Source organism: Poecilia latipinna, unplaced genomic scaffold (genome assembly GCF_001443285.1).
Source record: "Poecilia latipinna isolate Pla-1442-1.1 unplaced genomic scaffold, P_latipinna-1.0 Scaffold1255, whole genome shotgun sequence".
Classification (NCBI taxonomy): Eukaryota; Metazoa; Chordata; class Actinopteri; order Cyprinodontiformes; family Poeciliidae; genus Poecilia; species Poecilia latipinna.
The window spans coordinates 170,651-195,698 of record NW_015113871.1 but is presented as its reverse complement, the minus strand read 5'-3'; the positions used below and the strand labels follow the sequence as shown (position 1 = coordinate 195,698).

Here is a 25,048-nt window from a genome sequence, read left to right as displayed (position 1 = left end):
GAGCTCTGCAGCTCCTCCAGAGTCATCATGGTCCTCTTTGATGCTTTTCTGATTAATTCTCTTCTCCTTGGCAATGTGTTGGTAAGTTAATTTCCTACTTTGAGTTGCTTAGTCACACGAACCCCTCCAAAACTAAAGTTCGTGGTTGCAACAAGACAAAACGCGAAAAAGCCCAGGAGGTATGAATAGTTTTGTAAGGCACCGTAAAACTAATGAACATGTGTGTGTGTCTGTGTAAGGCTTTGTAAAACACCAATTCCTTTTCACGCTTTGCTCCTTTAGCTCCCACTTCTGCTGCGTACCTGTAAGGCAAAGGTGTAAAGGTGTGTGTCACGTACAAACATACAAAAAAACAAGCAATTACATGCGTACTTATAGAGCACATGCACACACGCATACCTAAAGGGCTGAGCAAGACTGCTATCCCCTTACTTGGCCAGACCACAGAGTGTCCATGAACAACACATTTTCTTTTTAAAACAAACATTTACAAAATAAAATAGAAAATGACATGAAAGTGAAGGAAGAGCAATAATGCAAGTAAAAATGGGGATGAGTTCACAAAAAAACCAAAAAAACTAAAAAAAAAAAAAGAACAGTTGCTCAAGGCTCCCTTTGAGTTCTCCAACTGTTCTGATTGGGAGCCTGACAGGAAACTTTGACAGAAAGAGTCCGGGCACTGCAAAGACAACGGTGGTCCACTCAGGTGGACCCCAGAAAATGCACATGATGAACATGGAGAGTCCATGATTTCGAGGGATGCTCAATAAATTCTTGACTCTTGCAATGGAGAGCTTAACGACATCTTGTGATGTTTCTGTTGTTTTTTTTGTTTTCACACAGGCGTCTCCGGTCCAGGAGCGTAGTAGGCAAACCCCGCCCCTGACAGACGAAGCATATATGGGCTGAGACAGGTCAGGTCGGACCCCCCTCCCTCCGCCAGGTGAGCCAGGAGTTTCTGCGGAAGAGGACTGGAGCTGCGGAGGGACAGCGTTTCTGCAGCACCGAGGTGGAGGAGGGTGGAGTCTGTGCTCCTGCCTTTGTAGGATCGACGAAAGGACAGAGGGGTCAGCTCGGCCGCGCTGCCGGACAGCAGCTTCTCGCTGACCTACAGAGACGAGGGAAGTGTCGTCAGGAGACAAATCAGGACTGAACCTGAGAAGAATGAAAACATGCACAACAGCCGACCAAATGTGGAGACGCGAACAGAAAATGAGCCTACAATGACAGGAATAAGAGTTTTGTTTTGAGGTTTTAATAATTTCTTTCTTTTGATTACGGGGGAACTGTAATTTATCCATCAGCTGGTGATGGATCTTTGGGGGGAAATTAACACGAACAGATTGGATGACAAAATCCAGTAATGTCTGAACGGACATTTCTACTGAGTAGTAATGACCTCAGAATATTCCCAATATGAATAATAATAAATTTACACTTGCAGTCCTGGTCTGTAACACTAGATGTCAGGAGATTACCAAAAATATTTTTATAAAAAATAAATAAATAAATATAAAAACACGCAAAACGTGTTTTTTGTGTTGGATTTGTTGAGATAGCAGTAAAATATCACCTTGATGTTGCATCGAAACCAGTAAAATTTGTCTGAATCTCCAAAATATCTTCCATTTCAAAGCTAAACCTACAGATCACGCCTTGAATCTTACTAGTGCTCAAATCCACCATTCCTAAGCGCTACCAGTAATTCAACAAACACAACTACAACACCCTTCAGTAGGGAAGATGTTACTGCAGAAAGGCGACTCAAAGTTTTTCAATATCAGTAAGGAGTTTAAAACAAATCCGGAGGAAGCACGTAGCTGTTATAAACATTTTAGAAAGCAAACTTTTTTTTTTTTTTTTTACATAGGTATGTCAGCAGCTCAATCAATCTGCTGGCGAGGCGCAAGCCATTTAACTCCTTCAATAATGTGTAATTTAGCTGTTTTTAGTCCTTCGTCTTTAGTTTCATCGAGCTGACGAAGGAGAGAGTTGACCTAACATGGACTGCAACAGATAACAGGAAGGCTGAATGAAGGTGTGCAGTATCCAGGGATTAACAAAGAGATTTAAAGATATTGATGGTAACAATGATACTTTTGATTATAATCACTAATACATATGTATATGGCCATACAAACAGTTCATAGTTTAACTCATCTAATTTTTCTAATTTTGTTGTTCTTCATTTTTGGACTACCATTGTAATTTGGTTTCTGTTTTAATTTTTTTATTCTTCTGTGTTGAAACCTTATCAAAATTTAAATTTTTCTTGTTTCCACTAGGTGGAGATGTTTGCATATGCACAGTAAATCTTAAACTTTACACGTAAGAGCTTGAAATTTGTTGTTTCTATGACTTTGCACTACAATAAAAACTGATCAGAATCAAGATTCCAGCAAGTTTTTTAACACTCTCAGGTTCTGGTAATATCTGTTCAGATTCCAATTTGCAAACATAGGATGGAAATTAGTTTTTAATTTAGTGTTTTTTTCTAGAACAGAAAAAAGAAGAGAAGAGAAGACTTTAATCACTAAAACTAGAATATAAGGTGTTAAAATATATATAAAAAAATTTAAATATCTTATGTGTTGTAAGAACTGAAATTTACACCCGCTGAATTGAAAGAAGTTCATATTTTTTGACAGAGGTGTACGCCTCGCTCTCGCCCAGTGACCGCTGGTGACGGGCATAATATTTTTACAGCAATGTTTACAAGAGACTGTTTTGTGTCCAAAGAATTTAGATGACGCATTTTATTTACAAATGAATTTGCGGAAAAAATAAAAAAAAAAAAAAAAAAAAAAGCAAGGGACAAAGAAGGAACACAAAATGAATGAACCCCGGGGGGTTAAGTGGCTCAGGCTCAATAAAAATGGAGGAAAGGTGGAATTCCTCATTTGGCTGCAACCCAGACCCGGCTCATTTTCAGCACGCTAGCAGTGGGAGTCTGATTAGCTGTGGAACTGGCACAGCAGACTTAATTGTGGGGTTATCATTCCCGGATAGTGAGTTTGAGAAAAGGACATTTCTTGAGGAACACATACAAACTGACCTAACCCACCGCCTCTATTAAAACAGAAGCAGCAGCCATGCTTTGTGCTTTCGCCATGGAGGTCTTAGCCCACAAGCTTTGAGATTTCAGATAGTCATAGGTCCAGCATCTTTATGTCCACACTCTCTCTCTCCATCAAACGGCTCCTTCTCGCTGCCTACTTTGCCACCAGATGGGCCAGGAGTCACACAGATTTCCTGGCACCCCGCTATCGCTACCTTCTGTAGATAACGTTAAATGAAGGTTGATAACACAATCTGCTCCAATCTCATGTACTAAATATAGGAATTTTAGGCTTTTATCTCAGTCAGACCTAAAATACGTCCTGACTCAACTCCTTGTTTATTATTCCACCATTTTAGAGCGAGAATATTTCCACAAAAGCACACGAGAAGACCAAATTCTGAGTCATTTTCTGCTCCTAACTTGCAGAAGCTTCCCATGCCTTATTTAACCATCATCAGACTTGACAGCCGCATATTAGACACAACAATGATCACACCAGGGAGTGTTCAGAACAAAGAAGTAGATTACCAGCTTGAAAGTGAATTTAAATCTATAAAAAAAAAATAAAAACACTAAAATGTAGAGAATCCTCCTTACATTTTCACACAGTCTTAGTAGATATTTTCAAAAGTCAGATTTCCATTTAAATAACCGGTAATTGAAATAGCATGACTCGCTGAACAAGGTAGTATCTCAAATCAGTTGCTAAAAGCGACAATAAATTTGATGCTGGCAACAGCTGACACCTTCTTTACTTTATATAAGCTGCTTGTGGAAGTCTACACTGTTTGGACAGTCCCTCTCCTCTTTGACTTAGAAGAAGTCGTCATTTGCAATTTCATTAAAAATAATTACATAATAAGAATCAACAGAGTTCAGGAGTCTTATGGTGCCTCGAAACAATGTTCGTAACTTGTGAACTTTCCTATATCCTGTCGGGATTTTTTGATGGGATTTCATGTGATGAACACATAATCATGAAAGGCCAGTAAGAAATCATGAATGGTTTTCAAAAGTGACCCCGAGCCGCATTTCAATACTTTGTAGAACCACCTTTTGCTGCAAAGACAGCACAAAGTGTTTTGCAGTTTGTTTCTTCCAGCTTTATACATCTAAACATTTTTGTACATTCTTGATTCACTTATTTTGGTTAGCATCGACGGTCCAGTTTAAAATCCTGACCTACAGTGGTCAGGCGGTCAAAAAGCTGGCAATTTTTGAATGAGCTTGAATTACATGCAGTTTCTCCACTGCTAATTCAAAAAACAAAACTGTCTGTAGGCTTGGCTGTTTTTCTGTTTTAAAATTTGGATTTTTGTCTTTTAAGTAATAGAGAAATTAGTAAAGCTTATCAACATGGGTTAGGATAAAACCAAGTTCTGTACTTGCTAGGCATTTGAAAACCTCATCAGAATATTGTTAAAAATAAGAACAAAACAGATCGCAAGTCCAAAAATGCAGGTTGTGAAAATCTGAATTGATAATATCTTACCAATTTTGGCAATTTAGTCAATGCATCACAGATTTCTGAAACATGATATGATGGAACAAAAAAAAAAAAAAAAAGCACTTAGAAGAGAAACGACAGGAATCGGGCTAAACCTCAGAAGTTGTGTTGTCATCAGTGGCTGATTAGCATGGTGTAGAGACAAGCAGTTTGACACTGGACCATGCCAGCATGCACAATCAAATGAGGGCTTAAAAGAAAGTCACCTCCTCTTCCTGCTCCTCTCTCTCTCTCTCGTCTCTCTCTGGGCCAATCAGAAACTCATTCTGCTGGAGGACTGAGAAAGCATGAAGATGGTGGACGGCTCCACAGTAAGGCACGGGCGGGTGGACTGTGGTCACCATGAAAGAGCGGGACAGTGCAGCGTGTCGCAACCACACGGAGAAGAGGGGAAAAAAGAAGGGACGACGAAAAAGGTGAGAAGAAGGGATGGCAGGAGAGAGGAAAAATGCAGAAGGGGTTGAAGGAGAAGTGAAAGGAGCAACAGGGAACGTGTCGATACGGATGACGGGGGATCCATAAAGTGAAGTGAGAAGGGGAGGAAGAAGAAAAAGAGCACAGCAGGAAGAAATCAGTCAGACCTTTCACTCGTTTTTTTTCCCCCCTTCCATCTCATGGTAAAACTTGCTTCAAAAGGAGGGTAAAGCTAAACTACTGGGAAGAGGAAGTCAGAGTAAATCCAGCTGGTGCTCAAAGCTATGAAACACATCAACAGTCTTCCTGGATTATTAGTAAAGAGGAGGAGATTTACAGCTTCTGCTATGACGTTGTAACATTACTGACTGGTATAAAGTAGGATTTAAACAATTTCTACTTGCTAAATAAGCAACTCAAGTTGGAAAGAAACTCCATGTGTTGAATTGGTTTAGTAAAGTGTTAGTCGCACTGTGTAACATCAGCAGAGGTAAAACTTCAAATCTATTTTTAAGAATCTTTTTCGTACCTGTGCTCGCTCAGTAGCTGTTGGACAAATAGCCCTGCAGAGGACTTTCTTGATGACATCCGGCAGCAGGCTGACGGTAATGAGGAGGATGATGCTGAGCCACGCTGGGCCACTGGACAACATCTGCATAAACACGTAGTACATCCTCTGGTAGTTCAGGAAGGGCCTGAGCAAGCAGCAGGGAAGACGGACATTTATTCCCAAACGGAATCAGTCTGGCAAAGACCGCGTGGATTGTGGCTGCGTGGAGGCCTTACCAAATGATGCCGCCCCAGAGAAGAGAGAAAATGACGTAGAAAAGCAGCGAGCCCCAGATTACGAAGTGGTTGATCCAAGTCCAGTGACACGTGTCCAAGGCAAGCTGGACCGTAGAGAGAAGAAGCAGTGGAAACAGCGAATCAGTCGGTACAGGAGAAACTCGTCAGTAAATTTACGATTTTAAATCATTTCCTTGTAGTATTTTAAAGTGGTCTTACTAGTAGCCCTAACCCAAACAGATAGAACCAGTGTGATGCGTTATATGTATTGGTCAACTATCGGGTCGAGACCACTGCCCGTTGTAGTCAAAGTGATGTTTTGTCTGGTTTTACTCTGGAAGTTTAAGCTTAAAGTCTTAAACTTTACGATTTACCAAACGATGCCGCCCCAGAGAAGAGAGAAAATGACGTAGAAAAGCAGCGAGCCCCAGATCACGAAGCCTAACCCTAGGCATTTTGTCGCCTAGACGACAAAATGCATATAAAACTCAATAGAGAATATTTGTAGTTTAAAAAATACTCAGAAAAGCTCCTGCTACCTGCTGCTGTGAGCCGTTAAAACTTTCTCTCACTAAAATAGGTAACAAGTGTTATTTGGCCATTTGTTCATGAATAATTTTTGATCATTTACAGCAGCTTACAGAGGTTGTTCAATTATACCCTTACCAAGTATTTTTGTTTTCCTTGGGATGACATAAAAGGCTTTTGACTGCAACACCTGTTTTTATATACTGTTATGTCCTAAGGCCCCTCATAACCTCCACCTACTCCCTCTCTACCGTCTGCAGTTCAAATTTAGCAGTTCTGCAGCTGGCAAGAACCTGTTATGTAATTATTGATCTTGTAAATATGAATCTAGAGCTAAAGAATAAAACTCCTCTGGCTAATTCCTAAACCTTTATTGTTCCCTTTATAGTTCATGTTTTGGAGAACTTCTAACAGGAAGAAGACAGGATTTTTCTCGTTTCGTTTTGCTCACTCACACACCTTGAGGGTCACGGTGAAAACCAGGACAGTAAAGATGAGAGTCCCAAACGTCCAGTTTCCGAACATCTGGAAGAAAAAGATGAAGACAACAGTTAGCGGCCAGGCTAACAGTAAAATAATTACCAAGACAATGACTGTAGACAGCACAAGTGAGCACAAGAAAGAAAGTGTAGGACAATCTCATGTTTTATTATTAACTGTGGAAAAGAGTGTTCATTCAAAAAGATGTTAATTATTATTAGGATAGGATTTTGGTAAAAAATAAAATAAACATTTCCAATTTATTTCACAGCATTCACATGTTGCTACTTGCTGAAATCCTAGCAAGGTTTAGGCAGACACCAGGAGTTAACAGATGGGATGGGACTATAAGAGAGGGGAGGAGAGCGGGGAAACGGGGAAATCGAGGCAAAGAGGACGGCTTATATAACAACTAAAGCTGGCTGTTGGCACCAAAAAAAGCCTATCCAGAATTATTTTAAACGGGCAGATAGCGTAATATTAATAAAAGTACACAGACACACAAGTACACACAAAAACAAACACGGCAGACAGAAAAGGAAACAAACAGATGTTGGATCTAAATCAGCAGCGAATATTAAATTCCCTGCCACACAGCACAAGACAGGGATAATGTGGAGAAGCTTCTAGGATTTCTACCATGTCAGCAGAGTGGTTAAGATTAGGTACTATGCGGGATTCAGAGCGTTGCAGAAATTTAGAGGGGGAACGAAAGCGCTAGGAATCTACACATCCAAATGGGAGTTGCATGGATTAGGTGGAGTGAGGATGAACTGAAAGCATAAACAAGACGACAGGAACTGAAAAGGGGCATGGAAGACAGAGAGAGCTGACAGGGGAGGGAGACAGGCTTACCATCTGTGTGTTGGTGGTCATAAGCTGAAGAAGGAGAAGGAGAAGGAGAAGAAGAAGAAGAGAAGGAGGAGGAGGAGAGGAGCAAAATAAAGAGCGAGGAAGCAGAGAAAAAGGGAGGGGGAAGAAAAGAGAAATGAATCAGGACAAAGGGTAAAATGAATTTCAGGATGTTTAAACTTAAAAAAACAAAAAAACAAAACAAAACAAAACAAAAAAAACAGGACCGAAGGCAATCAAAAACAGTTGACATGATACAAATTAACAATACAGAGAAAGATGCTCTTGTGTTGTTCGATATGAATGGAGATCCGATGTTCCGGCGACAGAAACTTTACTGGTGCTGAGCCATATAGAGACAAAACACGACTACAACGTCAAGTCGCTGCACCTAAAAGCGTCCGGTGAAGATGAGTGAGCGTTCATGGAGACTCCACAGTTATCCTCCCATGACTGATGCCTCTGATGCGCATGTCATGTCTGCCGTTTCTCCTCACTGCCTTTGGCGACGCAGAGAAGCTCACCTGGCCGTTGCTGGTGAAGGTGGTGTTGTCGAACAGGAAGTAGGCACCGAAGAAGAAGATGACCGCGTCGAACACACCCAGGCACGTCCAGTACAGGAAGACGGGCCAACGGAGGAGGGAGTTCTTCGCGATGTCCCTGAGACGCACGGAGGGAAAACGTGTTAATAAAGGTAAACGGGACGCGAGGCGCGGCGTCGCACAAAATCAAACGTCGTCACCTGTACAGAGAGGGCTCCCTCTTCAGCGTGTCGATGGTCACGTGCTGCTCGACCAGGCTGTACAGGAGGATGGGGAGGGAGGTGAAGCTGATGTTGTACAGCGTTAAATACGCCGTGTCGTACAGAGGCTGCAAAGGGACAGAGATGCTTTAGAGGCAGGAACTAAAAGAGTGTTCCTGTTAAACAATGCCAGCTGATTTCTATGCATTTATAACCATGAAACTCACACAAGAAGGAAAACAAAAGGAAAACTCTGGAGTCTGCACCTTTATTATGTAATCTTTTCCTTTTCAAATAGCTCCAACTCCACAGACAGGATGTGTTTTCACACCTTGCTCTCTTACACAATAGCTCTGGGGAAGGATATGATTCCCCTTCCTTCCTCCAGTTTCATCTCTACTAGCAGGGACGGCTACCTGGGTTTGACGACCCTCAGCTTCAGCTGCCTCTCGAGGACATTCCCTCAGAGGCCTGACAACTACAGCTACAAGTGGACTTGATTAAACCAGAGGTGAACACTTCTACCACGAGAAGCAACCAAATAGGAGAAACGCTTAATTTACTTAAATGGTTTTATGATTTATTTATTTTTTACATTTTTATGGTTATATCACAATCCTTCCAATCCTGGCTGACTACACATCCAAAATACTTCTATACAGAAGTTACAGTCTGCGTTCCACAAAAGGACGTTTCTATTAGTTGTGTTTCTTTTTATTAGCTTCCTGTGTGTTTTTATCATCTTATGACGATACTGTTGATTCCCACTGCTGAATAAAATTGAAATCAACTGATAAAGACGACGCCATCCATTATTACTTCCATAACCAATGCGCTGCTGTGTGACGTTAACTTTCGTCTTATAAACAGAAGGAATCTTTAAGGGGAAAAACACTTTTTACAGCTCTCTAGTTACTAGTTCCCAATTTCCAGGGTTTTTATTTCATTCACAAGTAAAATTTGTTTTTAAAACTGTAGTGCTGTTGATAAATTGTGAATAAGCTTCAACAGAATCTTACAATGGGAAAAAGCTTTTTCCTGTACAGTATAAAGTACCTACCTGCTGCGAGAAGCCACAGAAGAACTGATACAGGAACTGAGGGAAGATGAAGCACACATTCTGCAAGGATTTAAGAGGAGAAGAGAGAGGAAAAAAATAAATAAATAAATGATGAACCACAAAAAACAAATCTAAAACTGCAGCTATCTACACATTCCTGTTTATGGTGAGATTATGCCCTATGAGCTTACTGAGTGGGCGGTAAAAAAAAAAAAAAGCAGTGATGCCAAATGGGAAAAAGTTGAGTCAGTCGGCAGAGCGCTACATGCTGTGGAAGCCACACACATTGATCACTGCGCCCGTGAATGATCCAGGAGAGAGTTGCACTTTACCGGAGAACTAAATCCAGTCATCTGTGTTACGGCTGGGGGTTTTTTTCCCAGTTCAAACAAGCATAAAATGATTTACGTTTGTAAGCATTCGCCCCTTACCTTGTAAAAGAAGTACTGAACGAGCTCAGCGATTCGGATGTAGTAGTAGTGGCCGTGGACCAGAAGCATCTTCTTCAGGTGTTTAAATTTTGGGATGGCATAATCGCTGTTTCTGGCTGCCTGTCGGCCTTCTTTACCCATGATGCCTAGGGGAAAGAAACTGTTTACTCACAATCTGGAGTGTAAAGCCCAGAAATACAAAATCAGGGTTCCTACTAGGATCGCACATCATTTGGTGATGATGGTGTAATTGTTAAATATTGCAAATTATATAATTTGCGTTAAATCCACATTTCCTCACTCCATGCTTACACCCCCTTTCTGTGAGCATCTTGAGCGCGTTAGGTGTGGGTGTCTACTACAGATACACCATCCAGCAGGATGAAAATAGCACTGGCATGCAGTAGATGAACTCCTAGCACACTGAGTATAATAGGCATAAAAAATAATGCACTCCAAACAGAGCAATGAGAAAACACTGAGTGAAAATTATTTGCTTTTCAATGACAAATTTTTGTCAGAGCTCCTCATGAAGTCATTGCAGAAGGTTAGACTTTAAATTTGGGATGGAAAGATACGTGTTTGTTCGGGCAAACAGATAACCGGATGTGCGATTGGTTAGATGGATGAATAGTAAAATTGACAGCAGGATGTACAAACAAACTATATTTTCTCAGATATCACCAGGATCACCTATATAAACATCTTGTGATTGAGAGCGTAATTATTTAAGGTAGCAACTGAACTCACCAATGCCAACATGTGCTTCTAAGATCATGCTGACGTCGTTGGCTCCGTCGCCAACAGCGAGGGTTATAGGATGTTCCTTCGAGGATTTTATTAGCTTCACAATCTGCCAACACAGAAATGTTTTAAGCCAGGTGAGAGAGTTATTTAGACATACACATAGAACAACTGACAAAAAAAAAAAAAAAAAAAAGGGGAAGAAAGAAAGTCTCTGTCACCTGGGCTTTCTGCAGCGGTGCCATGCGACAGCAGAGAACAGCGCTACAGTTGCGACAGATTTCAAGAAAGATCTCTCTGTAGTTCCCATGGCCAGACACCTCTTGGCTGGGCTTTAGTACTGCAGAAAGAGTCGCCCCGTCGATAATCAGGCCAAAGTCGAGGCAGTCCACTGACAACCTGCAATCAGAGGTTGAATGAGGTTTAATCAAGGAGATTCGTCAACACAACAAACTCAACCAGATTTGGACTTCCGTACCCGGATATGGAGCGCTGCCTGAGAACGGTCCTGTTCAGCTCAAACAGAACGTCGTGCAGGCTCTGCTCTTTGGTGCGCTTCTTGGTCAGCTCCAGAATCTGGGTGCTGCGACGGAAAAGCTTGCTGGCGTAACACGTGGCGGCGGCCGTCTCCATCTTGTCCCCCGTGAGGACCCAGACTTTGATGCCGGCCTTGTGCAGCGACTCGATGGTGTCCGCGGCTTTCTCCTGCAGCCTGTTTGTCAATAAGTCGATAAGTGTTTCAGGGTGCAGACGGGTGGGCAGCGCCATCAATCACAGCTTCAGTTAATCCATTACCGACGGGTGATAAGTTTTCAATGCAAGACCACCACAACCCTGTCGTTTTCACATCGGCAGTTTATCTGTTAGGAAATTAAACTGTCAAGCACTTGATCAATCAGTCAGGGGTGGAGGCTGAAGTCTTATTTCGTTGTGCACAAAAATACTCAATTACTGCACAATCCAGAGAAAACGAAAACAAAAGGCACCACTCAAGAGTTCATAGTGAACCTTTTTTTTTTTTTTGCTGCCATGAGTCAGGACAACTGTCTAAATTTAGTGTAAAGCTTCATTAATCCCCACCCCCCCGCTTCTGTCCCCTTGCTGCACCATTTCTAAATCGTTCCCTTCCTCTCTTCCTGCATTGACCAACCTGTCCTCCACCGCTGTAGCACCCAGGAGGACAAAATCCCTCTCGATGACGTCGTAGGCCTGAGCCAGCCTCTGCTCCCTGTCCTGCAGGGCCAGCTTGGCTTCGGTCAGGTAATGACACGCTTCCTGGTACTCCGACTCCGACAGCCTTCGGTAGGCGACGCACAGCGTCCGCAGCCCCTCCTGGTTTCACAGCGGAGAGAGAAAAAGAGAGGAATGAAAAGATTATTGATATTATACAGTTGGTAGATGAAGCTCAATTTTTAAAGCATATAAAATACTTCTTCTTTAAAGACCACACCATCCTGAACAAAGGAACATTAATATTCAGTTGCACGTTTGTCCCTTTCAGCCCACAACAATATATAAGAGCTGTATGCCCACTATAGGAACAATATAAGGTCACTAAAAAGCTTCCTCTCTAAAATCTCCTGAAATTGGCACGTGTTTCAAGAAGCTCTGCAGGGTCTGATATCTGGGTCACAGACAAGTAGACCAATAGAAAAAGGGTAAAGGGAGGCAGAATGTTAAAAGATGAATCCTGCTTGTGTATGTGCAAGTTTTTTAATTATAGTGCCGGCCAGACTTCTGGGTGATGCATCTGCAAGCATTACATGCCTACAGAGTGAAATTTTTGCAGATTTCTTTTTTTTGTTGTTGTTGTTTTTTTTTAAAAAAAAGCTCAAGCTCAGTCAGACAGGACGGAGAATAACTATAGGAACAAATTCTCGAGTCATGCCACAGATCTCAATCAGATTTAGGTCTGGATTTGGACTTGAAACACGTGAAATAATCTAAAGATGATTTAAATCATGAAACTGTAGCAGCTACACGGTTCTATTAAGTATTATTGTGGGATGATTTTCGCTAAATTAGACGTTCTGTCGGAATAAGCAGATAATTGATCATTCGCATAACGAATTCAAATGAGCTTGATCATTTCCATCCTGACGATTTACATTTATTTATGGTATTTAGTTGTCTTTTACTTGGATATTTTTGGATTTTTTTTTTTTTTTTACAAAATAAAAGTTTATTATTCTTTGAGTGAGCAAATTTGCCTTACTGTGCCATTAACAATATATTAATTGAAAATGGTTTCAAAACAACAATATCATCGTTTATCGCAAAACTTACTGAGACAATTTATCATCCAGCCCAATTTGTCCGCTTAGCAGGCCTAACATTTACCAGTTTTAATTACCACATTAAATGTGAAATTTCCCTCAGATATATATTTAAGGATTTAATGTGCAACACGAAACATATGGCTAAATGTGTAAAATGGACATAATGTACCCTCAAACCCAATCAGCAGATGGAAAACATTCACTCACCACAGCGTTCTGCTCCACGTGGGCTTTGACTTGCTCCACCTTTCCAGACACTACTCGAGGAAAAATAGATGAGTCTGCACCTTTACAGAACATCAGGTACTCTCCTGAGGACACACACAGAAACAGCGCCAAGCGCTGTTAGCACACTGCAGGCACTGTGTCCAGCATCTAATTTTGGATCTATAAAAAGGTGAGAGCGGCGACGTCTCACCTGAGATGGACTTCACTATGACGCTCATCCTCCTCCTGACAGAGTCGAAGTTCAGCACATGGAGCAGTTCAAACCTGAAGGAGGGATAGAGTTGAAGTGAGTTCGCCTCCTTTTCGTTTCTTTTAGACTGAGGGCAAATTTCACAAACGGACAAAGTTTCTCCTTCCACACGGTTCCTTTTTAATAGCGCCTTGGCTGATTTTGCAAAGTATACACCTCTGAGTACACACTGTACTCCTGGTTCTGGCTGCTGGGTTCCACTGCAAGAGCTTATTGTTGAAGCCAGAATAGTTATTTTACATGTGATCAGGATTTCAGAGGTGGCCTTTGTTAAATAATGACTTCACACCACTCCCCTTTTATTCATCTACAGCACAAAATTAACATACTGGCTTCCTTTAGAAACTGCAGATGATTCTAATTCAGTAAAAAAAATAAAATAATAAAAAAAAATACACACATATATATTGAATTTGGCAAAAACGTGTTGCATTTTAGCAAAAAGAAAAGACAGAAAATCAAAGAAGACTTTAGAATCTGAATGCTCAACTTCTCCCTTCTCTCTCTTTCTCTCCAGCTTCATTAAATATAGCTCACTATCGACAGGCCGCCGCTGACGGTGTTGTACGGCCAGGTTGCTTACACAAACACACGCAATGGATCAAAACAGAGAATTTCCATAAAACCTCTCTGGAATTGAACCGGACTATTACTCAGTTCCACTCATCAGTTTAATCGTTTTGATCCGATTGAGCAGGTCTTCTAAGGTCGCAGATTTGTTTTTAATTTTTTTTCTTTTGTATCACAAGCTGAGAGCTAATTCTCTTCGGTCGGATAACGTAAACAGGACTCCGTCAGCTGGATTAATCCCGTTTTATCTTTCGTGGTGCAACAACTTATTAAAACAGACCTTTCGATCTCGTCGTCTTTGTTGAGGATCTCCATGTAGTTGTCCTTGAGTCGCAGATAGGTGTAACCCAGCCTGGCAACGACGGCGGAGGGAAAATGATTAATTAGAGGGTGACAGAAAGAGGTCATGTAAATGAACAGTCGCGTCTTTCGGAGGTGGCAAGACTGAAGTTGCTGTGACGCATGTTGCGTAACTTGAGCTGAGATGCATGTACAGTGCTTGTACACTGTGAAGGTTACAGTGGAAACCACTTGCATACACTATAAATAAGGCACATACCACATTCTTTGTCACGCTGACATTAAATCAGACTAAGCTTTTCCTGTTTTAGGCGAGTTGGGACAACCGACTGTATTTCCATTTAGCCACACTAATGACAGGAAGCATTTTCTGTTACTTTCTTTAAACTCAGAAATGTACACACATACACAAAGATTACTATGCTTTTAAACAATTTGGAAAAATCTACATCGGCGGTGTCCAAAGTGAGGCCCGGGGGCCATTTGTGGACACTGGATTAACTGTGTGTGACCCCAAAATGTACTTCAAGAATGATACAACTTTGGCTAGTCAAGCACTTGTGGTTAATGCAGATGGAGACTTTTTTTAGTTATTATTTTTTGATCAGGGTTAAAATTATTACTGACATAATTTTCCTACAATGGAAAATGTAAAGTATGACATTCGTTTTAAATCCAAGGCAGCGTCATGGGGATGTTTTACTGCAAGAGGGACGGGCGCAAACAGCAGATGGCATCATGGGAAAGGGATATATGAGAAAATATTACTGTAAATAACATCTCATAACATCAGCCAGGAAGTTCAAACTTGAGCACAAATGGATTTTCAAAATGGACAGTGACCTTAACCATACCACCAGTTACAGTGATTTACAGATAAGAACAGATCTAATGTCATTAAAAAATAAAGTTCTTTTCTTCTTAGTAGTGTGTATGTGAGGTTGATGTGGAACAAAGCTTGTTCAATAATGGGAGATATGAATAAAATGTGTCAAACATCTAAAGAGTGAAAAGTATCAGAATTTCAAAAATATGCTTTTAAAGAAAGAATCCATTCCTAGTTTTGCACAATGCACCCAGGACTTTTCTACTTATTATTTAGAAAAAGCTAATCACCCAAACTCAATTCTTTCTTGAGCAAAATGTGACTTTGTAATGTGTATGTGATATCTCATATACTTTTGTTTAAGTTCACTAAAACTTGTCATCATGATGTTACCTTTTCATTCCTTCCACCAAAGCTACTTCATCCGGAGACGAGGAAATGTAAAAGGAAGTGGGCCTGCCCTGATGGATGCCCCTTTTGATGCCGTCCACAGTCTCCTCCTCCTTCACCTGCACCGTGTGGCAGAGACACAGCGCCCGGAAAAACAGATCCTCGTACTCCTACGCACGCAAGTTAAATAAAACAAACTTTGACAAAGCACGTATCCTTTTCCTTCCATTTTGTTTTACCTTCTGTTGGCCCATCACATAAAATCTGTGGTTTTATATGTTTAACATATAAAACAAACTTACTCTCCTGTACCCCCCAGGTGAGGAGTCGATCATGTCTATGCTGGAGGCAGCACTGAGGATCTGGCCGTTGCAGATGGCATGTGGGATGTAGACATTGCCATCCACACAGCATTCAATAAACTCCATGTTGTTCTCGGTCAGAGTACCGGTCTTATCGGTAAACACGTACTCCACCTTGAAGGAAGTGAAAGCAGCAGCACATTTACATAAAGATTGCATCCAGTTATCTGTGCAGTGCAGTTTGCTTGAGTGTGTCCAGCCACATGCCTGTCCCAGCTCTTCGTTCAGGTCGGAGGTGTTCACCTGGGCTCCCTGCCCCAGCTCCTCATCAAACATCTCCTCATCCCACGTGATGAAATACGACCCAAGAAACTTCTGCATCTCTACAGTGACGTACATGGACACTGGGATGATGTAGTTAAACAGGACCATGAAGGCCAGGAAGTCCGTAAAGGCTCGGATGACCTAGGAAGTGGAGGATGCACGTTATAGGAATGTGGCTTTAGGGAAATTACAACACCACAGCTGCTTAAATGTTGCATCAAATGCGGAGAGTTGGGGACAGACCACGTGGCGCTGGCGCTCGTTTTCAGTCCTGTGGTTGTACCAGGGTTCGTCCCGGTCCGGTGACCACTGCCAGGCGTACTTCAGGACAGTGTTGATCACAGCTTTACTGATCAAGATGAACAAGTACACGATGAGGAAGGCGTTCATCGACCTGCAGAGAGTGATGGAGTGAAGAGGGGTCAGCGCCACGGAGCTGGGAAGTAAACCACTCCCCAAAGACACACTCTAAATCAAGCAGTGGGAAGGCCTCCATCATTAATCTTACTTCTCAACAGCAGAGCGCTTCTGAGATTTAGACTGGTAATTAAGCGCCATCTTGGTCTCCATGCCAGTGTAGACTGCAACAGCTGAGGAGCAGAAAACAAAAATGTTTCTTTTTTTTTTTTCCCAAAAATGTTTACAAATGCTTAACTGCATGCTCAAAATTATTGTAATACCATAAATATGTTGTGTGTTCTTCAGTGTGGCTCCTCTAAGAAGTAAATTCTCAGCTCCTAGTGTTCTGCAATTGTGAAGTAAATTCATTCTTTTAATAGAGTTCAGAAAACCCAAATAATTATTAGCATAGCAGTCAATAATACAGATTGTAATTTACTGTATTTACCACATCTTTTCGGGAAGTTTTAAGAAAGCATCAGGTACGTTCTAGAAATTACACAGTTAAAAGCCTCATCATAATCAACAAAAGGAAGTAACCTAGTAAGTTCAAGAAAGTGCTTGGTAATTTCTTAAAAACTCTGGAAGCCACCTGGTAGCTTACGTGGCAAGCTGCAGGAAAGTAACCAGTAAGTACCATGGAGCTCCGCAGAAGCTGCTGGTAAGCTCCACGATACTACTTAGTAGCTTTGGAATATTATTTGGAATACTTATCCAAGTAAGTATATGGTAAGATCAAGGAAAGGAACAAAGAATTTCAGTAAAAGTTCTTCAAAAGAACACATTGAGCTCCAGGAAAGGACCTGGTATGTTTTGGAAAAGTACATTATGTGGTAAGCACAAGAATGTGTCTAGAAAGCTCCAAAAACACCTAATAAACTCTGGTATAGTATGAGGAAAGCTTGATTGATTAGCATTTACATGTTAAAAAAAATCAGTCAGTTAATTATTCAATCAATCAATGAAACTCTGGCAATGCACCTGATAAGTTCCAGGAAAGTAACCAGGTGTTCCCAGCAGAGTACTTACTAATATCAGCAGAGTACCTGATAAGTTGCTGGAAGGTATGCAGCAAACTTCATTGAAGTTCCAGGAAACTACATGATCAAACTACATGAATCATGAAAGTTCTAGAAACGTATCTGGTAAGATCCATGAAGCTTCCGGAAAGTAACCTCTAAGGATTCGAAAGCTAAAAGGTTGCATTATGTAGTGCTACAGACAAATTAAAATATTTAACCAACATTAGGCTAAAATAAACAAAAAAATGCAATATAGATACAATTTTAGGCAATAAACCACAGCACAAACAACTGCCCACCTGGACACAGGCTCCTCTTTGTCCTTGTAAATGTTGATGCGTCCCACAAATCTGGAACAAAGCGGGAAAGCAAAATTAAATCAAGATGTCCATGGCCATAAGGTTACATCTTGTAAAAGGTCTGTGTACAACGATCCATCTACGGGGATACACTCACTTGTAGAGGTCAGGCTGCGGTTGTTCACATTCAATAGTGGCATGTAATGAATCCACCTCCTGCTCCGTTTTAAAGGCCATGGTATCTGGTACAGCGTAATAGGTCTGAGACAAAAAGGTGGCAGAAGGTGGGGGAGCAGAAAAAGAAGACGGGGGGGAAAATGTCACCAAGACACCGACTATGAGGTTGGGATTGATTTGGTGTTTAACTTGGGCAGTTTCTCTAAGCGGCCTCAACAATATGTGAAGGGTGCAAGTAAGCTGGTAAATGTTTCAGAGCAGGCAGACGGTAAGACATGAGTCACTATCAGGGATGCCAATAAGTGAGGCTTAGCTATAAACAATAAAGTACTGGAGATTTACACTGCACTTACAGAAAATATTGTTTTGCACATTGCTAAAGATCTGTGATATAACCTGCCTGGAAACAGCTATGTTTGATTTTGTTTTTAATAGTAGCAGGAATACAATTTATATTATAACAGGCATTGTTCTGTCCCAGAGGGCATGTGTTGTTGGCTTAAAATATTTTGCTATTTTGCTACATCAAAGATGCTCAATGTAGACGATCACCTTCTCATTCTTTTAAGGATGCAAAACTTCTCGCAATTTCAATGGTTTTAGATAGCAACTTAAATTAATTCGAGTTTAAAATGCGGCTGAGACAGAAAGTCATCACTCGTCTCTTGCCAGCACCTTGTGACTTGACTCCCCGTCGAGGCTGGTGGTGGTGACGTAGCAGGTGCCGTCGTCCCGGCTGGATGAGAGAAAGATGAGATCACAGGGGAAAGTCTCGTCCTCTCTCACCATGACGATGTCGCCCACCTGAAAAGGAGAGGCACAGCAGCTCTCTTGTAAAATAACAAAGCAGATGTAGTAAGATTAGAAAAAAATATGTAAAAGGAAAACAGAAAAGACCTGTGGGTAACCGTCTGCTCCTCTTTACGATTCTTTTTTTTTTTTTTTTCCAAAGGAGTGAGAAGTTGCATAACGGATTATGTGAGCAGAGCAGCTTAAACTCGGATAAATCCTGTCTCCACGGTGACCGTACACATAACACACTCTCTCTCTGATTTATTATGATTAATGTATTCATCATTATTCCTACTCCCAACGCACGCTCTAATCCTTGCTGTTTGATCTACGGAAGAGAACAGAAAATGCTGGAGGACAGACAGACAGCCAGAACAAAATTAATAAAGAGACAGATGAAAGCTACACTGATGGAAGAAATCTTGTTTTTTTTTCTTTTTTTTGAAAGTTGCATCACCTTCACAAAGAAAAAAAACACAACTAAGAAAACTACTGCAATGACAGGAGCAACTATAGTGCTGTGCAACCTTTTATTGCCTGGCAGCTATGGTGAAGCTGTATATTCTGAGCTGACCCTAAACGTCCCACACAGTCTCTGCACATTCACAGCAAGCAGCAGCCGCAGCAGAAACTAGATGTACCGGCGCTCATTACCTACCTGCTGACAAAATGGATCTACAAGTCTGAAATATAGCAGACCGAATCGATAGATCTGATGAGCTAGATCAGTCACATTAAACAGTCTGACACTGTTTTCATTAGATCCTTGGATGGTGGGGAAAGGATGTCTCCATGGATAACAAGCAGCTACATGTGTCAGTTTTTAATGGCTTTAAAAAAAAAAAGTGTTGGAAGTCAGCACTGTTCCCGTTACTGGGAAGCAGAACTTAACTATATTATTACAACCAGTTTCTACGTGGTTGTTTATTAGAGGGTGGGCAAAACAATGGACTTGGGTCCATTCAAACATTTAAAAACCACTTCTGGAAATATTTTTCTAAGGCACCATACTGAAAGATTTTAAAATGCTAGTAAAAAAAAACACAGCACCTTGATTGATTGAAAGATTCCATTTAACTATGCATTATATTTTACTCAGAAGTTAAAATTTATGAGTATTAAGTTCTAAAAAAAAAAACAACCCATCAAAGATGGTCAATATTAAAAGTTTGAGAGGAAAAATCTGAGCTCTCTCACCTGCAGTAACATCAAAATCCAGTATGGCAAAACTTTTGTGATAGCAGCAGTTGATAACCATTTACTTGCACTTTTTTTCACGTTGACATGTGATAAAGTCTTCACAGAAAGCTTGAAAATACTTTCCCTTAATGAATATTTTGATCCCTTCAGTTTATTAGATCTGTTTTTTTTTTTTTGTTATTTGAAACTGGGACTTAGTTGTTTGAGGTTCCAACATCAAACGAATATAAACACAGCATCTGAAGAACTGCAAAGAAGAATGGGTGAAACTGCCTAAAGATATAGGTGTGCTATGTTTGTAAAAGTATAAAAAAGGAAATCTTTAAAAAAAAAAAAAAGAAGAAACAATCCTTTCTTTGGAGTACACCAGCTGTTATTACCAATTTATAATGCATTCCAAATCAAGATCATTACTGAGGTACAATATTCCTTCCAAAAGTATTGATGCCCTATTAACTTTGTCACGTTCTTTCATATTAAAACCAAAAACACAAATGCTTCCATTTGGGGTTTTATGTGTCAGACCAACACAAACTAGTGCACAATAGTAAACTAAAAAGGAAAATGGTGCATGACTTCCTAAAAAACACACAATCCCTAAACACAACCCTCCCTAATGTGAAACATGGCGGTGCCAGCATCATGATGTGGCACCGGCTCTGGGTTTATGGGTAGACGGGTGGATGGTGCGGAATACAGGGTGAACCTGTAAGAGGATGCCAAGGAACACTGAACTTGAACCAACAAAAGGTGGTCCTACAAAGGCTTTATTCAGTGGAACTAAATGAAAATGTTTGTCACACTTTTCAGATTTTATTTGAAAAAGATTTTGAAAACCGTGGCCTAGTTTCCTTTCACTTCACATGTCTTTACTTACTGGTAAAAGTACTCATAAAATCCCCCCCCAAAAAAAACAGTGAGGCAAAACGACAAAACGTTTTGTTTTGTCGTTTCAATTAGAGGTATAAATGAATGGCTTTACAAGGCGCTGCGTTAATAATTCAATCACGAAGAACACAATGTCGTATCACCAATGACTGACCTACTCCTCATCAGCGATAAGAATACGAGGACGAGAATATCATGATTTATAAAATACATTGTTCATCCTTGGAGAGAACGTTGCACGAGGGAATGGTCTATAAAGGTTTTACATCCAATAATTGGTCAGAAAGACAAGGAAGACAGCCAGAAAGCACTGCAGAGAGGAAAGCAAAGCAGGAGAGGGAGCGACGGTTTTAGAAAAAAATAAAAGTGAGCATTGCAGCAGTGCAGCAGTGTTGCTTTGTGGCCTCAGGTGCAGCGCCGGCCTAATGAGGCCATTCTTACCCGTAGTTTGTGACTCTGCGTCCTCACCACCTTCTCCTGCTGCACCACGTCCACCGGACACTCGTTTAGGGAGCAGTCAGCTTTGTGTCTGAGCCAATCTTCATAGCCCTGACAGAGAGGCAGCAAGACAGAAATAGGAAGCAAATTTGTAAAGGTATAAAATAAAAAAAATAAAAAAATGATGCTTGTGCAGAGTGCTGGAGCATACGATCCCAACAACTGGAGGATTTCAGACTCTGTAATAAGTTAGTATTGGGCTCCGTTTGCTTACTGACCCGTTTCCTATGTTTTAAGTGAAAATGCCACGTTTTAGATTAATGTCCCGTAAAGCTCGGACGACTTCATCTATCACTAATAGCACCCCATCTCTCACTATTTGGAGATGTATCTCCCAGAGCCACGGGATCCTCCGCTCAAGTGATTAACAGAAGAGAACACTCATTATCATATTTTTCACATCACCAGACTTATTCAATAGTATGTCCTCTCACCAGGAGAGGAATGTGTGCATACGGAAAATGGAGCAGCTGCAGATTGGTCTGGAGAGAGTGTGTGTTTTTGTTTGAGGCCAGTAGTTATTGGGGCGATATTTCCCGGAGACTGGAGCTCATTTGTGTCCGTCCTACCTGTTTTATGGCGGTGACGGTGATAACAAAGAAGAGGGGCAGGCCGCTGGTGACTGGGCTGGTGGGGGTGTCGATGATAAGCTGCGAGGAGAAAGGACAAACGGGAGGGAGAGAAGAGGGGGAGGTTGAAGAGGGGACAACACAAAGAGGAGGAAGGAAAATATGGAGTGAAGCTAAGCTGAGGTCGGAAGATGAAGCTCATAAAATTACTGAAAGAGCACCAAACTTTGCATCTATACCATCGAACTGAATCCATTTACAGGTGAAAATAAGCCTTTTATCAGAAAAAAAAAAAAAACAGAAATCAAACAAAGATTTTCCTTTCCTCTGTTATTAAACAATAGAAATCCAGCTGGTGTGTCACACCCAGTTTCTCACGTGAGAGAGTGCAAGATTTCACATGACACTGGTGGAAACGAACAGCCCTGACTTGAGGCAACTGCTGGTTGGGAATTGCCAGGATTATGTCTGAAACGCACATAATGAGTCCAAACGTTTCTACTTTAATTGTGCAAAATATGAGTTAACTGAGTTGTTTTGTTACACAGACTTCGTAACCTCGAACTAAAGTTCTACGAGAAGGTGTAAGGCTCTTTTTGGTCATAGTCAACAGCTGGTTGCGCTCTAACCAACCTACGATTCAACAAAGGCTGTCTTAAGGATCCTTAAAACAGCTCAAAAACCATCCAGACATGTCGATAATGAATAGCAAAGAAAGAGGAAACAGTTCCGACACCCTGTACTCACTGAAGGAGCCTAATGAAGCTAACAAAGGACCGGCTATCGCGGTGCAAAGCATGGTTTTGTAGCTCAAGTATTTGGCTATCAATGTGAAACTAGCACAGCTTCAATCACAGAGTTCATCTGTCACAATGTAAGCAACATTTGAAGTTTTTTTGTTTTGGAAAAAAAAAGCATCTTTAGCAAAGTTTTTGGTTATTTCAAACACAAGCTAACGTCATCCAAAGTAAAGGCAATGATGTATCTGAAACAGGTCATTTCAAGTAACTTTAGAGATGACTTTTTTTTTTTTACAAAACCAAAAGTAGACTGTTTTATTTTGCTTTTTTAATTTTTTTTTTATTTAACTCAAAGAAAAATTTTACCTGGACCAAAAATATGACCAAGAAGTAGAAGTTAGCGATTCTTCTGAATTGCTCAAACAGGTTCTTGGGGATGAAGTTCCAGAAGGTGTACTGTGGAACAGAGAGAGAAGGGGGGAAATAAAACTACTGATGCAGTTCGAGAATCAGTGGCACATCACAAACTTTCTCTACGCCAGAGAAAACATGTACAGCTTGACAGGAGGAAGTCGAGAGAATAGTTTCCTTTTTCAAAAAATGTGACAGAAGACATTACATGGTTGGCTGGATTTGAAACAGAAAGGGAGCATGAAGATAAACTATGCCGTGGCAGAGGCTGGGGATCGCTCACCTTAGAGGAGACGATGCGGTTGTCGGGATAACGCTGAGGGATGTAGGCCTCAGCTCCCGGAGGGGGTTCTTTATGGCCGATATACACCGTCCGGCTGTCCACCCAGTTCTCCTCCCCTGCACACTGACAATGAAACGGGAGAATGTCGGGATAAAAATAGCAGCACAGAGACAAAGAAATGATTAAACTAAACCATTCCTAAAGTCTGTACTTTGCTTCATTATGCTACCCATTACAGCATTGCTCAAATGTACAGCACTCAATGCAAAGCCAAGGAAAACACATTGGATCCCATATGGAACAAGCTGTATTACAACAAAACATCTCCTTGGAGAGTTTATTCCAGGGAATTAGATCAGCAGATACTAACTCTCACCCTTCATTAGGCAATACAGCACTATTGTGGCAAGATATCGCCCCAAGAATAACAAAATAATAAAGACTTACGGCCTGGGGCGGCGCAAAATGACTGACAACGGTTAATGAAGCGAGCCTTACAGAAACACTGATCAGAAAAATAAACAATGTGCTCTACACAACATAAGCAATTCTGCACTATTTTAGTGAAGTTATGTTAGTCCAAATTAAGTTTCCCACCTTGATGTGTTTTAAATATGGCTTTAAGGGCAACCAGCACATTCTTGTGAGCAGACCGAAGTGAAATAAAGGCATAAATTACTTGGTGAAAAGCCCACAGCCACAGATCTAAACTTATCCACCGTTTATGAACAGGAACGTGCCATGAGGTAAAAATAGTGATGTAGTCGATGCTGTGAGCCGAGTTAAGACCCCACCAAAGCATTAGTGAAGGCAACATGACCCCGGTAGACACTGTGAAATGAAAACTGACAGTGGAGCAGAACGAGCAGCAGGACCAATAAGAGGAGCGGAGCGCAAAAGTGAAAAGAACAGATTATGACACCACAAACTGTGAAAAAGGCACCGAGAAGGAAAACACAGAGAATGTAAACTAAGAGCCTCTACAGTGCCTAAAGTATGGACAGTGAAAAAAGCACTATTCACATCCCCTGAACTTCTACACATTTTAAAATCTACTAAACAAAAAATTCAATGTGTCGTTTTATTTATATTTTATGCGATAGATTGACACAAAGTAGCCCAGAATTATAAAGTGGATGAAACATTATTTAAGTTTCTTTTTACAATCACAGTTTATATCCAGCTCTTCTCTGAAAGCGTCAGTGGTGTTTTTAGAAAACACTAGAGATCACGAAGACCAAGAAACACAGCAGACAGGTCAGAGAGAGAGCAGGGAGAAGTTTAAAGCAGGGTTAGGTTATACAGCAATAAGCACTGTCCAATCCATTATCCTAGTATGGCGCTACTGCAAACCGACATGGCAACCCACCTGAACCGACAGGGCAAGAAGAGCATCAATCAGAGAAGCAGCCAAGACGCAACTCTGGAGGAGCTGAAAAGATTTACCGCTTGAGGAGGAGAGAGTGTGTTGACATGAAGGCCATATTGCACAAATCTGGCCTTCATGGAAGAGGAAGAAAGGCATGGCTGAAAGTAAGCCATAGCAAGCTTTGTTTGCAATTTGACACAAACACAGCAAACATGTGAAAGAAGGAGTTTTTTTTGTGTGCGTGTAATTTTTCTTTTTTTTTTTTTTTTTTTTTTTTTTTTAAAAAATTTAAAAAAAAAAATTTTTCGGGTGAGGAAAAAACACTGC

At 41.0% G+C, this 25,048-nt stretch overlaps 1 protein-coding gene across 4 annotated transcripts in view; it reads right to left on the bottom strand.

Moving 5' to 3' along the window:
* Nucleotides 1-668: 668 nt before the first annotated feature.
* LOC106961032 (probable phospholipid-transporting ATPase IH) overlaps nucleotides 669-25,048 on the bottom strand; it is a 36,902-nt gene continuing 12,522 nt past the window's right edge. Inside the window, exons 2-31 of one of the 4 annotated variants that reach the window (XM_015054509.1) lie at nucleotides 23,353-23,475; nucleotides 23,025-23,114; nucleotides 21,919-21,999; nucleotides 21,293-21,400; nucleotides 18,647-18,775; nucleotides 17,952-18,055; nucleotides 17,795-17,845; nucleotides 16,755-16,819; nucleotides 16,583-16,664; nucleotides 16,318-16,468; nucleotides 16,018-16,215; nucleotides 15,751-15,924; nucleotides 15,452-15,618; nucleotides 14,213-14,284; nucleotides 13,303-13,376; nucleotides 13,092-13,195; nucleotides 11,756-11,937; nucleotides 11,084-11,317; nucleotides 10,827-11,004; nucleotides 10,612-10,714; nucleotides 9,862-10,007; nucleotides 9,431-9,490; nucleotides 8,371-8,498; nucleotides 8,153-8,288; nucleotides 7,632-7,655; nucleotides 6,756-6,821; nucleotides 5,769-5,872; nucleotides 5,512-5,677; nucleotides 4,775-4,899; nucleotides 1,020-1,108 (exon numbers count right to left, since the gene is read on the bottom strand). In XM_015054509.1, the coding sequence (XP_014909995.1) occupies nucleotides 4,822-4,899; nucleotides 5,512-5,677; nucleotides 5,769-5,872; nucleotides 6,756-6,821; nucleotides 7,632-7,655; nucleotides 8,153-8,288; nucleotides 8,371-8,498; nucleotides 9,431-9,490; nucleotides 9,862-10,007; nucleotides 10,612-10,714; nucleotides 10,827-11,004; nucleotides 11,084-11,317; nucleotides 11,756-11,937; nucleotides 13,092-13,195; nucleotides 13,303-13,376; nucleotides 14,213-14,284; nucleotides 15,452-15,618; nucleotides 15,751-15,924; nucleotides 16,018-16,215; nucleotides 16,318-16,468; nucleotides 16,583-16,664; nucleotides 16,755-16,819; nucleotides 17,795-17,845; nucleotides 17,952-18,055; nucleotides 18,647-18,775; nucleotides 21,293-21,400; nucleotides 21,919-21,999; nucleotides 23,025-23,114; nucleotides 23,353-23,475 (3,378 nt within the window). In that variant the 3' untranslated portion in view covers nucleotides 1,020-1,108; nucleotides 4,775-4,821. Of the gene's footprint in view, nucleotides 1,109-4,774; nucleotides 4,900-5,511; nucleotides 5,678-5,768; nucleotides 5,873-6,755; nucleotides 6,822-7,631; nucleotides 7,656-8,152; nucleotides 8,289-8,370; nucleotides 8,499-9,430; nucleotides 9,491-9,861; nucleotides 10,008-10,611; nucleotides 10,715-10,826; nucleotides 11,005-11,083; nucleotides 11,318-11,755; nucleotides 11,938-13,091; nucleotides 13,196-13,302; nucleotides 13,377-14,212; nucleotides 14,285-15,451; nucleotides 15,619-15,750; nucleotides 15,925-16,017; nucleotides 16,216-16,317; nucleotides 16,469-16,582; nucleotides 16,665-16,754; nucleotides 16,820-17,794; nucleotides 17,846-17,951; nucleotides 18,056-18,646; nucleotides 18,776-21,292; nucleotides 21,401-21,918; nucleotides 22,000-23,024; nucleotides 23,115-23,352; nucleotides 23,476-25,048 lie in introns of all 4 variants that reach the window. The other 3 variants (XM_015054507.1, XM_015054510.1, XM_015054508.1) reach the window with 3 other exon arrangements.